The 14848-nt window shown below is 34.4% G+C and overlaps 2 protein-coding genes across 2 annotated transcripts; both read left to right on the forward strand.

The window, feature by feature from the left end:
* The first annotated feature begins 2022 nt into the window (after window positions 1–2022).
* Window positions 2023–6374, forward strand: LOC149966226 (ADP ribosylation factor 4-like). The gene is made up of 5 exons (XM_090171120.1): window positions 2023–2392; window positions 3827–3907; window positions 4705–4886; window positions 5982–6107; window positions 6189–6374. The coding sequence occupies exons 1-5, from the start codon at window positions 2326–2328 to the stop codon at window positions 6279–6281; spliced, it is 549 nt and encodes a 182-aa protein (XP_090027246.1). The 5' UTR covers window positions 2023–2325; the 3' UTR covers window positions 6282–6374.
* A 979-nt stretch (window positions 6375–7353) lies between these two features.
* LOC149966227 (eukaryotic translation initiation factor 3 subunit D-like) lies at window positions 7354–10522 on the forward strand. The gene is made up of 10 exons (XM_090181078.1): window positions 7354–7601; window positions 7666–7711; window positions 7768–8182; window positions 8251–8531; window positions 8595–8808; window positions 8868–8997; window positions 9086–9228; window positions 9294–9486; window positions 10203–10314; window positions 10386–10522. Exons 1-10 carry the CDS (start codon window positions 7458–7460, stop codon window positions 10400–10402), a joined length of 1695 nt encoding a protein of 564 aa, XP_090037204.1. The 5' UTR covers window positions 7354–7457; the 3' UTR covers window positions 10403–10522.
* The last annotated feature ends 4326 nt before the right edge of the window (window positions 10523–14848 follow it).

Below are 14848 nucleotides of genomic sequence, written 5' to 3' on the forward strand. Positions count from 1 at the left end.
TAGTTATGTGTTATCTCATTCTGACATATACTTAAGGTTAATTAGCCTTTTCAGTTCACATTGAGCCCCTTAGCGGCCAACGGCAACGTGACAAGCTCATTATCTATATTTTCGTCTGCTAAACTATCCTGGTGATTTATCATCGGCTTAGCAATCGAAAACCCATAAATTTTTGAACTTTATGGAAGTGTTTTAATTTTCAATAGGCCTTGGTCTAAATCAAAAATTAGCTAGCGAAGGAGATTCGTTGCCATCATTATCCGGAAGTTACACATAGCGCCGATTTCGTTTGCGGCGTTTGTGAGAACTTTTTTATAATAAGGACGTAATTATTTTAAGGTACCAACGAGGTTTATTGGATCTTTAAGACTTGGGCATTGCATTCTTTTTTCAATTTCTATATGATTTCGACTTTTTCGAGTTTTGGTAAACGTGATCTATGTTAGTCGAGTATCTTTCCCGTATGATATGATTAAAAATGATCTCGTCATGCACTCGTGAACGTGAGTGATTATGCTATGTTTAAGACCTATTGTGTAGCCCCGGAACAGGTCAGCCTTGAATTAGACAGACCTTGACAATAGTTACTGAAACACCGCAACGTACTACTCGAAAATATATTTTACCAGTACCTTCGCAAACTTAATCTTATCAGGGGAGCCAGTTATTTTTAGCCACGAATCAAATGATAATAATAACAACAAACGCTACTTATCCCTTGAACTTGTCGAACTAATCTAGAAACCACTAAATCTACTCTAAAGTGTTATGTTACTTATGATAAAGGTCAGTTGAAGGAGAATAATTGAAAAATATCAGTTTTCCAAATTTCGAATATTGTGGTACACTGGTAAATAATGATAAATATAGGTTTATATTGTATTAAAAAAAAAGATTCATTCAAAAAAGGAATATATCAACTAGTTAATTAGTCCATGGTCGTACATTCACCAAAAATGTGTACGGGATTTTTAAATCCGGGATTTCATGATTTCTTGTTAGATTACGGATTTTTTTCTTTTTGTCCCGGGTTTCGGGATTTCTCTTCAGATTTCCGTCCCCTCTCGTCAGATTTCCGGATCTATCGTCAGATTTCGGGAGTTCTCGTCGGGTTTCGCTATTTCTCGTCAGATTTCCGGACCTCTCGTTAGATTTCCGGATCTCTCGTCAGATTTCGGGAGTTCTCGTCGGGTTTCGCTATTTCTCGTCAGATTTCCGGACCTCTCGTTAGATTTCCGGATCTCTCTCATTATTTACCACGTGTTAAATACCACATTACCCTCCTACGCATTGTAACCCAGCCACCTGAATTAATAGCTTTAAAAGTCTCTAGCTGAACCTAAGGTGGTGCCTTGGCTATTAGCCTAGCTGATTATTTTTATTATTTTTATTTACATAACATTACATTACATTAAAATTGCATTACCATTACATTACCATTACATAGCCATTACCATTACATTACCATTACATTACCATTACATTACCATTACATTACCATTACATTACCATTACATTACCATTACCATTACATTACCATTACATTACCATTACATTACCATTACCATTACATTACCATTACCATTACCATTACATTACCATTACCATTACCATTACCATTACATTACCATTACCATTACATTACCATTACCATTACCATTACCATTACCATTACCATTATATTACATTAGATAATTATTGATATAATTTATTAATAAAGAGTTACAATTTTTTTAATTAAGGTAACAATATGACGAAATTTAACGACGTTTAACGTTAGATGGCACTTGTTATATAATAAAGGGTTGCAATATTTTCAAATTGAGTTAGCAATAGGTATTGACGCATTTCAACGGCGTTTAACGCTAGATGGCGCTTGTATGAGAGTAAGATGATAGATCCATTGTCTCTCTTTTGATGTTGTATTTGAAATCGTGAGAGGCGCAATTTAACGGAACTTCTGCCGAGTTTTTGGCACAAAATGTTGCGTGCTGTTGAGTCATTGAAATCGGACTTCGAGAGAGCGTATCGCGAACCAACTCAGCGCCGATTACGTGTCGCCTAAAAACGTGGCAGCGGGAAATATGCGGCCGCTTATAAACGCGGGATTTCGCGGATACTTTCAAAGATAGATTTGTGGACTGCAGACACCGAATGATAACTATTGAGGTCTCTTGGGAAACGTTTTGAATACAATTAAGTTTTTTTTTATATATACAAAGTGGTGTCGACCCAAAGCCTTAGACACCAGAATACAATTAAGTTGATTAGCGGCAGTTTAACTTTGACTTGTTTATTAGTTTTATTACTATAAAAAAGTGAAAAATGGGTTTAGTGTTTTCGAGTATTTTCAAGCGTTTGTTTGGAAAAAGAGAAGTTCGAATTCTAATGGGTAAGCGAATGTTTTTTTAATTTTATTAACTTTAAGGGGAACGGTCAAGCTTTAACCAGTTAGATAGCCCTATAGCCCATTAAAAACTAATAAAATAAAGAAATTTCGGGAAATCGAAAAGCGCGGGTCCGCCGCGACACCTGGTGAGAAGTCGGTGAGACAGAAAAACAACGTAAAAGCGCGCGCTGCTGAAGACGCAAAAAAATTGTTCCAGTTAAAGAGACCTAAGCCTAAATTGAGCGATTTTAAAAGTTAGGATAGTTCGCAAATCGCTCGTACGGGGTTAGGGGCGCTGGCGGCAGCCCCTAAGATGGCGGCGAAAATTCAAACCCAAACACCTGGCGTTATTTTTCGTTTCAACTTTTTGGACCAAAAGCTATTTTTTCAAGACAAAAAAGGTACGTGTTAGTATATTGAACGTCTTGTTCATCTTTTGATACGGAAATAAGGCCATATTTGGAAAAGCTTGGCTGTTCAACTTTAAAAAATATTTTAATTATTTAAAAAATATCTTAATAATTTAAAAATTATTTTAATAATTTAAAAATTATTTTAATAATTTAAAAATTATTTTAATAATTTAAAAATTATTTTAATAATTTAAAAATTATTTTAATAATTTAAAAATTATTTTAATAATTTAAAAATTATTTTAATAATTTAAAAATTATTTTAATAATTTAAAAATTATTTTAATAATTTAAAAATTATTTTAATAATTTAAAAATTATTTTAATAATTTAAAAATTATTTTAATAATTTAAAAATTATTTTAATAATTTAAAAATTATTTTAATAATTTAAAAATTATTTTAATAATTTAAAAATTATTTTAATAATTTAAAAATTATTTTAATAATTTAAAAATTATTTTAATAATTTAAAAATTATTTTAATAATTTAAAAATTATTTTAATAATTTAAAAATTATTTTAATAATTTAAAAATTATTTTAATAATTTAAAAATTATTTTAATAATTTAAAAATTATTTTAATAATTTAAAAATTATTTTAATAATTTAAAAATTATTTTAATAATTTAAAAATTATTTTAATAATTTAAAAATTATTTTAATAATTTAAAAATTATTTTAATAATTTAAAAATTATTTTAATAATTTAAAAATTATTTTAATAATTTAAAAATTATTTTAATAATTTAAAAATTATTTTAATAATTTAAAAATTATTTTAATAATTTAAAAATTATTTTAATAATTTAAAAATTATTTTAATAATTTCGAAACAATATGAATTGAAATGTCAAAATCGCTATTTCAGATTAAATTAAATCAGATTAATAAACAATATTTTGGTGAGCTTTGTAGTTCTAAATACAAATATCCCGATATTTACTTATCGTATTGATCGAAATCGTAGGCCTAATATTTATTAAATAAAATGATTTTAAGTCATTGATTTATTTCAATTAGTTGGTCTCGATGGTGCTGGAAAAACAACTGTTCTTTATAAATTGAAACTAGGAGAAATTGTTACGACAATTCCAACCGTAGGTAACGATTCTTTCTGCAGTATCTTGGTAATATCAGAAGTAAGTATCATAATAACAATAAGTATGACTATTAGCAAAAATACTCACCGACCTGATTTTCATCGTTATTGCGCAATCAAGGTTTAGCTTAGCACAGAGCCCCCGGCCCTAGTGTCTAAATATGCCCAATACGAAATATATTACAATACCAAGGACGATAATATACTACTTAGATAGGTTACAAGTCCAAGTCGGAGCTGGGCCAGAGTGTCCGTGTCGAAAAAGGTTCGGTCAGTAAATTAGTCTTAAAGCAATAGGAACTGTCATACTTATTTCTATTGTTTTTATGATACTCTCAGAAGTAAATGAACCGAAGTTATTGAAATAGCGCTCAGAATCGGAGGGCGTTTTCCTTATGAAAATGATGAGAAAATCGAGTCAAATAAAAGCTAATTTCCATCCCCGTCTTTTGACGCGATACATTGCACTTGGCAAATGAGGGTATAGCTATTTCTATGTATAAAAATGGTTTCATAAAGGCCTAGGAGCGCGCAAAATTTCAAATTCGAGGTCAAAATGTAACTTCATAAGGAAAACGCCTCCAATATGGGGAGTATAGCAGTCTGATAACTTCGGTTCATTTACTTCTGATACTGTATATAAAGTAATTCTTAATAGAAAAGAGTCTATCCAGAGCATATAAATGAAACATGCACCTTCGCAGGCTGGAGCCAGTGTACAGGGATACTTATCTCTTAAAGTTATTATATACTTATGATAATGATAAATTAATTAAATAATTTTCTTTGTGGTAACTAGGTTTTAACGTAGAAACGGTAGAATACAAAAATATTTGTTTCACGGTGTGGGATGTCGGTGGACAAGACAGAATTCGACCATTGTGGAAACACTACTATCCCAATACTCAGGGTCTCATATTTGTGGTCGACAGTATCGACAGGGAAAGAATGGTGGAAGCTGAAGAAGAACTTCAAAACTTGGTAAGTACTTCCAAATAGTGTTTATGGCGATGGGGAAACTGAAATACAGGTTTATTTTTGGTAAGTAGTTAAGAATGTATTTATTTCTAATAATTAACTGACTATTTCAAACGTAAGCTCCTTTCCCTTTAAACAATCAAAATTAGTCCAGTATCTAATTGGTTCCGTATAACCAAAGGCTATACAGGGTGTTTCAAAAGGTTATGCAAAAATTTGAAGGAGTTGTAGAGGTGAGTGGAGAAGTATGCCTGTTTTTCCCCCATTTTCCTACGATGAGTTAAAAGAGCGCCAATGAGCTTCAAATGTGGCCTACTAGCCCCTGGAAGTAAGCTGCAACAAGCGCAAAACCAATCAGCTGGGACTTTAAATACTTTTTAAGTTTCCTATTTTACGCCGGTCACCTCGATTTGTTTACCATGTCCTTTTTCACCTATCACACGAACCCAAACCTTTATGTTCGCGTTTCCCTCACCAGTGACCACTGCTTGGTTTTGCACTTGTTGCATCCTACTTAAAGGGGCTAGTTAGTAGGCCACACTTTGAAGCTCTCTGTCGCTCTTTGCACTCATCGTTGAAAAATGGGATAAAAAAAAAGCATACTTCTTAACTCACCCCTACAACTCCTTCAAATTTTTGCATATCCATTTGAAACATCCTGTACAAACTATCGCTAGCTTATAAAGTCTTTGCGTGTAACCATGGTGGATTAGATTCCCTAGTATCATCTCAACATAGTTTTATTCCCTAAGTATAAATAAATTCCTTCTTAATATAGCTAAGGTAATCTACACGACGCGAGCAAATTTAGAAATATAATAATATAATAGATCTATATTTGTAATATTTACTATATGAATCGGATGCCATTGTTTAACTCTGATATTATGGTTTATTAAAAAATATCCGATTAAAAACGATTCAAAAGCATATGTACGTGCATTTCTCATTTAATCAGAATTATATTTGCCCGAATTGCAATTGAAAATAAAATGGCGTCTTGAAACAAGAATGCATATCCCTAATTATTTCCATGGAACACTTTTGCAATAGGGACTATCATTGTTAATTTAATCTAATTTAATTTATTGATTAAAGTTGCAGCAAGATGAACTTAGAGACATCGTATTACTCGTCTTCGCGAATAAACAAGATTTACCGAATGCCATGAGCGCCTCCGAACTAACGCATAAATTGAAATTAAATCAGTACCGAAATCTAAAGGTAATCGAACACTACTAAATTTATTTAAGTTGGATATTAAAATATTGGTTTTTAATCAAGTTGTTTACCATATTTTATTAGTGGCATATTCAAGCGACGTGTGCAACTCAAGGACAAGGACTTTACGAAGGGCTGGATTGGTTGTCGAATGAGCTGGCAAAGGTCAAAGGCTAGGCCGGAATTATGCAAATTATTATTTATTTGGTTGTGTAATTTTTTTATCATTGATTTGCTTGTGATAGCTAACCCATTCAGTATTAACTTGTCATTCCACATTTTCTCATTTTAAAAATAAATTTGACTTAATAAAAAATATTCGTTATCAAATTATTGCTGTTATTAGTAGACGCTAGATAAATAAGTGGATACTTTTCGGTTGATCTGAGATTTCGGAGTAAGGTAATATGACGTCATTTTACTCCAATTCTGTGGTGGAAAATAGTTCAAGTCCATATAGTGCTTTTCTTTTACGAACCTTGGCTCATGGTTCAAGTCGGGGTAAAAATGTTTTTCCAAAATGGCTGCTATGGCCATTTTACCAGATAAATTCTGGATAAGCAGACAATTTTATCAGTTTAGTCTCTTTACTCCTGCTTTTGAGGAGGAGTAAAAAGTAATTTTGACGAATAGTTTAATTTAGCGTAAAAGGTGTACTCCTTTTGTTCCAGAAAAAAGCGAAAAGTATCCACCTAATAGCGTTTACCAACTTCCTGTCGGAACTCCGAAAACATTAGCTCCATAGTTACCATGGTAAACAACTCTAGATAAGACCACGGTCAACTTTGATGACGCGCTGTCCACACCCTTGTCCCCACGTATCCCCACGTATCCCCCCGTTGGCGTGGCCGTTACACATATCTCGCCCTGATTAATCAGGTGGACGAGCTGACTGAATTTGTCCCACACGTTACAATTCCGAATAATAATTAAAAAAAAATAACAGTACATCGTCAAGACCTCCATTGGAAAAAATCTCTAGCTGCTAAAGATTCGACTTACATTACCATTTAGAACGTCCTTCATGTTTATTTATATGGAATTTGGATATTCGTAATAATTTATGATTTATTATAAGTTAAACAAAATCGTCTAAACTAGTCCATGATGTAACGTCCTTGCGTGGCCCAAGCGAAAATCTCGCCCGTTTCTATAGGAATCTTCAGGACCACCAAAGTCGTCCTTAGACAATCCCCAAAATTGTTAAGTTGTTTTCTTTCTGAACGCACCACTATGTTTGGTTAATTGACTGGCAACTCTGATTTTGTCGTCGGCAGAAATCTGTCTCGTGGCGTTAGGCCTTACGGATTTTTTCGATTATTCAGGAATAATTTAACTTAATTTTTAAGTAAAATGGAGGGTTCGGAGGCACATACGGCGCATTTTGTAACGCCTGTAATTCAAGACAATCCCACAGGATGGGGACCAACTACAATATCTGAACAATTCAAAGACATGCCGTATCAACCATTTTCCAAAAGTGACCGGCTGGGAAAGGTAAGCCTATGATTTAAATGATATAGGGAGGTAATAATTTCCTAACTTAAACTTTTATTCTAAGGTTGCTGATTGGAATAACATGATGTACACTGATCGCAGATACGCAAGTAAGATAGTAATTTTAAACTAACCTTATGTTTTAAATAACCTAAATATCTCTTAGATAAATATGCGTCGCAATTTGGTAGTGGAAGCCAATATGCGTATTATCACGAAGAAGATGAAAGTAGTTTTCAACTGGTTGATACCACACGAATCCATAAGCCTATGCACCAAAGGGGTCGTTTCAGGATGAACCAGCAAAGAAATCTGCGTAATCGTGAGCGTCAGAAGCTGGCTCAACAGCAGCAATTCCAAGTTTTATCCAAAACTGCCAAAGGAAGGGAGCGTGACCGTTTGCAGCAAGTTCGTAAATGGCAAAAACAATTGAAGCAAAAGTATGATAATAAGGGACAAGCCCCCATCAAAAATCGTGATTCCTCAGTTGCTATTCGCCCTGAATGGCAAGTTATTGAAGAAATGGACTTCCCTAGACTCGGAAAATTAACTCTTCCAAATGTTGGAGATGGAACTGACGTGTAAGTGTTGTAATATTACTTCACTGAAATAAAGCTCACAGCAAAATAATAAATTTTTTAAATTTTAGTTACACTTGTGGCTCTGTTGAGTATTATGACAAGACATATGACCGTATCAATTGCAAGAATGAAAAGAGGTTGCAACGAGTTAACCGTATCTTCCATAAAGTCACAACTACCGATGATCCAATCATTCGTCAGCTTACAAAAACTGAAGGAAATGTCTTCGCGACTGATGCTATTATCGCTACCTTAATGTGTGCAACCAGATCTGTGTATTCTTGGGATATTTTAGTTCAACGAGTTGGAAATAAACTCTTTTTTGACAAAAGAGATGATTCTGAATTTGGTAATTTGTTAAATTTGAGTTTAATTAAAGAGGAATGGCTATGAAATTTAGTTTATATTTCAGATTTGCTGACTGTAAATGAAACTGCTGCGGAACCTCCTCATGAAGAAGGCAACAGCATCAACTCGCCCCGTAATTTGGCCTTGGAAGCAACTTTCATTAACCACAATTTTTCGCAACAAGTTTTGAAAGGAGTTGAAGAGAAGTATTCATTTGAGAACCCTAATCCATTTATTCAGGATGATGAGGAAGGTGAAGTTGCATCTGTAGCTTACAGGTATTTGGTTAAACGTTTATGCCTTAAAACTATTTCGTTAATATTGTTTATTTAATAAGATATCGTAAATATGATTTGGGTGACGGTGTGGAAGTTATAGTTCGTTGTGAACACGATGCTGCCTTGTTAGGTCCCAATGGAGAAAATCAATTTATCAATATTAAGGCTCTAAACGAGTGGGATCCTAGAGTAAGATATGGTTTTTGCTCAGAATCTTAACTACTGTTAATTAAACGAGTTATAAAAGTAAACTGCAGTATTAATTATCTAATTTTAGTATTCGGGAAGTATTGACTGGCGTCAGAAGTTGGATACTCAACGTGGAGCTGTCTTAGCCAATGAATTGAAGAATAATTCTTGTAAATTAGCAAAGTGGACTGTCCAATCGCTCTTGGCTGGCTCGGATCATGTTAAATTCGGGTATTATTTTTACAGAATAAAAATAGGAAGTCTGAAACTAAAAATATTGCCGATTTAACCTGCAGATACGTAAGCCGTGTTCATGTGAGAGATTCGTCGAAACACGCTATTTTAGGCACGCAACAATTCAAACCGAGTGAATTTGCCGATCAAATAAACTTGAACATGACAAACGCATGGGGAATCTTGCGTTGCATTATAGATACTTGTATGAAATTGTCTGAAGGGAAATATCTTATCATGAAAGACCCGAATAAGGTAGTACCTTGGTTTCTGTCAACACTATATTAATAATGAAAAAAAACTAGGGATGTGAGAGTCCTCTTTTTATGGTTTTGAGTTGAGTCTCGAGTCCTGGAGAATTGTACTCACGAGTCTCTAGTCCAAATCCTGAGTACTAGTTCCAGTCCTCGATTCCTTAAGAATTAGTTCAAGCTCAGTTTGAGTCATAATTTTCTGGTCGAGCCCAGTTTGAGTCTTAACCGTACAGAACCACTTTTAACTTCTAAGAGTCATAGTATTTGAAGTAAAATAAAAGTCTTAACTTCTTAAGACTATTGTAAAAATCTAAAGCCACGTCACCAGCACAAAGGGAAGTCCACTCTTCACTGCAGAGTGCAGAAATCAAAACTAAAATTGGAAAAGATGCCGGCATAGTGAGTCATGCGATCTCCGTTAACCAAAGGGTAAACCAACCTTAAAAAATAAAACAACTACCATAGCGCGATTACCGGATTTCACCTGGTACTGAGGAGATAAAAAATACGTAACTCCTTAGACTCGTCAAAAAATAAAGGACTCCGTGGAATATTTATTCACTCAGTCGACTTTTAAGCCTTGGCAAAGGACTCTGGTACTCGTACGAGTAATATATTAAGACATTACGAGTCAGTACTCAGACTCTGACTCAAGAAGAGTACCTGCATTTTTTGAGTAGTCACACAGGCCTAAAAAAACCTTTTATGAAATTTCAGCCTGTTGTTCGTTTGTATGATATTCCTGATAATACTTTTGAAACTGATGATGATGAGGATGATGACGAAGAGGAAGATGAAGAACCTGCTGATGAAGACGAAGAAGTTCCTGGTAATTTTTGTTCTATATATTTCCACATTACTGCTGTTTATTTTCTAACAATGTTGAATATGTATCTTTAGAACCAGTGGAAACTTAACTTCTTCATGGAAATTAGTAATATAAATTGGCTTTGTCTATCAACAGTTATTAAAATTAAAGGAACCATGCGAGTTCTAAAGGCTAAAGTTGTTGTTTTATTAAATATATTTGCAATTCATTATTTGAGCCTTCTCCAAAGCTTTCTAAATGTTGACAATTCTCCCCAGGTGGCACTATTTTTATCATTGTATTATCTCCCCAATGTAAACCTCCTGCTCTTTCCCTTCAGGCATGATATCTATTAAGATTTTGATATTTCTAGAAAGAAAGAACGGTTATTGGGGACTAAAAAAAAAATTTTTCTTCGTATAATATATTGGATTTGGCATAAGTAACATAGTCACAATATGTATGTAAATTATCAAAAATTATCATCGAACTGATTTTCAGATTTATTATGCAATCAAGGTTTAGTTCTCAGCACAGGGCCCCCTAGTGTCTAAATATGATATCAGAATTATATCTAATGAGATTATCTTATGCCAATGGATTTCGATTATTGGGATAGTAAGTGAAGACTTAATTTGATAAAACTAAAAACGACACAGTTAATAACTCAAAATAGGTTTTAGGTATGAATTTGAAAGTTAGAAAGTTTGTAGGGGTCATTCGACAATGAAAATTTCACTATTTCAGTGACCTTAAACCATGTCTTCAAGGTCATTCAAATCTTCCAATTAGGAAAGTGTTCCCCATCACAATTTATGTTGAAATGGCTTAAAGGGTTCCATCATCCTCGTAAGTGGATGACAGTGGGGAGGTGAAATAGCACTATTTTTTTAACGCGGAAGGAGACAAAAGTTTTTGGTAATACGAAACTTTACAAAATACGTGGTCATTTCGCGGAAATTCGGATTTCGATATCGGTCGCAACGGACGGAGTTTTTGTCACCTTGGCCTAGTTTGCTTTTATTGGAATTAATATGGAAAGTAGTTCTTATTCAACGAATTATCTTAGTAATTGATTTTCTTTTCGTTTATCATGTATTTTATTATTACCATTAATTTCATGGCTTGGAATTATAGCTTCCTTTGCCATTATTAGATGGCACTACGCTGTTCACTAAAGTCGTTTTGTTTTACGCATAGAGATAGAAAATAAATAGAGGCACTATTGTATCTGGCGAAGTGCCGACCCCTTTTCGCCAATGTAGGAAGCAGATTACGTGGTGCCATCGATGCGCGGTGAAATGAAATACATTATGCCTTTTGGAAAATCAACTGTCATTTGATGTAAACAAAGGAAGGATAGATGGCGTTGCAAATTCTGCCCATCTCCGCTTTCATACATGCGTGGGGGGGATGAATTTTCCCGGTCAAAAACAGGGGTGCCTTAACGCGGTAATCTTCCCTCTATTTCTTTTCTATCTCTATGGTTTTACGAAGTATCCGAAATATTCATGGCCATCTCTAACAATATAGGATTTTTCATAATACACATGACACTGATAGAGCCGACAGTTGCTTTAAAGCAAGTGTTTCAATTGTTCGAATTGGACAATTTGTTTGTTTCATTCGTCCGAATCGGTAGCATCACTTGTCCGAATTCTGTCGCTAAATTAGTATTTCTTATTGCTGTTTTTTTTTAATTAAAAACTACATTGTAAATATCGTTGTTTGTTCAAGTTGTTTTTTCTTAATTTCTGCTATACAGGGTGTCCACTATAAAATGAACCAGGGCGAATATCTCAAAATCTGTTTTAGGTAAGATTTTGAAATTTTCAAGTCGTTTACAAGATGTAAGGGGAAACCTACTGTGAAAATGTCGATGACCTTGAACCCTCAAGGTCATCCAAAAACTAACTCGAGAACCGTAAGTGTTACAAAGTTGGTTCCAATTAGAAAAGTGTTCCACGTGACTTTTTAAATACAAATAGCTTTGACCTAATCGGATTTGACCAATAGGAAGCCGAGAAATGCTAGATGAAAAACAAGAATGTCGTTAAGTTGATATTAATCTAACGTGTCGAAAGCGAGGTTCGGGAGCTGATAACTCTAAAGATACTCGTGTTAGAGTACTGAAATTTGCTACACATCCTCATCAGGATTAAGGGTCTTTAGTTTAAAAATTCCCATGACCTTGAACCATGTCTTCAAGGTCATCCAAAAACTAACGCGAGAACCGTAAGTGTTAGAAATTTGGTTCCAATTAGAAAAGTGTTTCACGTCACATTGTAGGTCTAATTAGGTTCGGTTAGGTTCACGTTAATGTTACTATTTTCTTATATTAACAATATTAAAAAAAAACAACCAATTCCTAATGTTCGAAAAAACGGACAAACGATTATTCGAACAAATGAAATTCGCCAGTAAAGTTAAAACATAAATTTAACGACTAAATCACCAACAAAAGTTGTGATAAATTTTTCGGGCAAATGAAGTACGTTTTCGGACCTACGATCCTGTTTTCCGGCATTCGGACAAATGATCATTCCGACATTTGTACCACCGATATCGAATATATCTATTCTACGGTATCTTCATCAAGGGCGAGTGTTGAAATAAAATGAGCGTTAAGGATGCGGCAAGTATTTCGTAAGCGAGAAAAATACAAATACCCTCTGTAGATATTTATTTCATTAAAATTGGCTTCGTATTATATTTAACCGATAAACTTGTTCTGGAAATAGGGTTAAATTCAATTGTGCATTGTTTTAGTAAGTCTAACTCGCTGTTGTAACTACTTAATTTATAATATTCTGAATAAATTAAACTCAATTATTTAAATTAAAATTAATATTTTATACCGGGCGGGGATTGAACCGAGATTACGTTTTTAGTACATAACTCTGCATTGCGGAGATATCTTTAAGGGTCGTCTCGAGAAATTAATACCACTATTTATAGGGACCATTCTTCCGAGGAGAGGTATATTTTGGCTTGCCAACTTGTTTAAAAATGTGTTTAACAGGTAAGTTCTAGCGGTCTATTAAAAGGCTGGCGCTATTTCTGAGGGGGGATGGGGCAGTTTTTCCCCTTAGGCGCCGCCGATCTTTTTCAACGCCGCCGATTATTCTCTGCAAATCGGCGCGCCACGCCGCCGCCGAACTAATTATCATTCCCGCCGTTGCCGTTGAAAATTGGTTCGGCGCTATGCTCTACCTACGCGGGCCTCAATTTCCGCCATAAAACTCCTTGTTTTTAAACGAAACCTAATCATTATCAATAACAAAATAAATATTAATTTAATTGATATATTAAAAAGTTTTCAAGTTTCCAATATCCGCTTTAATACTTTAGGCGCCTCTTTGGCGCCCCCTGACCATCGTCGCCCGCGGCGTATGCCCCCCCCCCCCCTGCCCCCCTCACTACGCCTCTGTAGAATACAGATGGTTCTTGCTAACTAATATTAAATTAAATTATCTACAAGGGTGTAAACGCTTTTAATTCAATGGCTCTATCCGAACTCCCTAAACTATATAATTTAAAAAAATGGCTCGGAAATTTATCCAGAATCATCTAGACTAACAAGGAGAGTACCCGAGATGTTTATTGCCGATTTTGTTCAAAGTCGGCCGTAATGTAGACCTATATGAGATATGAAATTTCCCAAAAGGAGACGTTGCGCTACTCATTCGTTTTGCACTCTCCATAGGTGGTTTCTTCTAACTTAACTATTAGTTTATATGTTTATGGTTTCCGTTTCAAGTTGAGTTGCATTGTGAAAGTTGATGACTTCAAATTGGGGATTCGGCTAGGAAGGTGTTTATTGTGAGTAAAAAGAATGTCATCGTATTCGTCAAAGTTGCGTAAAGATTTTGAATTTCATCACCGCCGTAATATAATAGAAGAGATCTTTTCCGATGAGGATCCCGATGAGGATCGATAACAGGCAGCAAGATTTCGAAATTCCGTATCCATTTTTCCCAACGAGGGCCGATGTTTACGCGAAACCCCTTAAATACTATTACTAGTTAGAGTTCCCAGTCTATTTCATTAATAAAGTGTTCATTTTTAGAGTTGAAATATAATGGACCAAATGAATGCGATGCCTTTTTGTAAACAATATTTTAATATTCTTACAGATAATCATATAGCTAAAATTTAATGAAAATTCATAACATAAATACCAATAACAATACAAAGAAATAAATTCATTTGAACTTTTAATAATTGGAAAAATTACCGAGTTGGAGCGCCTATTTCGCTGGTTGGGAATAAAACTATTGCATAAGGTTATGCAAAAATGTTAAGGGGTGAGTTGAGAAGTATGCCTGTTTTTTTCCCCACGAAAGAGCGCCAGAGAGCTTCAAAAGTGTGGCTTATACTAGCCGCTGGAAGAAGGCTGCAACAAGCGCAAAACCAAGCAGCAGGGACTTTAAATACTGTTTAAGTTTATCTTTTTACGTTGGTTACCTCGATTTGTTTACAGCTAGAGTCCTTTTTTTTACCAATCAAACCTTAAAGTTCGCATTTTACTGCTGCTTGGTTTTGAGATTGTTGC

The sequence above is a fragment of the Leiobunum rupestre genome, chromosome 1 (genome assembly GCF_980474605.1).
Source record: "Leiobunum rupestre chromosome 1, qqLeiRupe1.1.hap1, whole genome shotgun sequence".
Taxonomy (NCBI): domain Eukaryota; kingdom Metazoa; phylum Arthropoda; class Arachnida; order Opiliones; family Sclerosomatidae; genus Leiobunum; species Leiobunum rupestre.

What these genes read in the sequence shown, in the direction of transcription:
- LOC149966226 (XM_090171120.1), top strand. Translation starts at nt 2,326, where the DNA reads ATGGGTTTAGTGTTTTCGAGTATTTTCAAGCGTTTGTTTGGAAAAAGA. An exon ending in AGAAGTTCGAATTCTAATGG is followed by an intron (nt 2,393 to 3,826) that starts GTAAGCGAATGT and finishes TATTTCAATTAG; the next exon opens with TTGGTCTCGATGGTGCTGGA. An exon ending in AAGAAGAACTTCAAAACTTG is followed by an intron (nt 4,887 to 5,981) that starts GTAAGTACTTCC and finishes TATTGATTAAAG; the next exon opens with TTGCAGCAAGATGAACTTAG.
- LOC149966227 (XM_090181078.1), top strand. Translation starts at nt 7,458, where the DNA reads ATGGAGGGTTCGGAGGCACATACGGCGCATTTTGTAACGCCTGTAATT. An exon ending in CACTGATCGCAGATACGCAA is followed by an intron (nt 7,712 to 7,767) that starts GTAAGATAGTAA and finishes AATATCTCTTAG; the next exon opens with ATAAATATGCGTCGCAATTT. An exon ending in TAAACGAGTGGGATCCTAGA is followed by an intron (nt 8,998 to 9,085) that starts GTAAGATATGGT and finishes ATCTAATTTTAG; the next exon opens with TATTCGGGAAGTATTGACTG.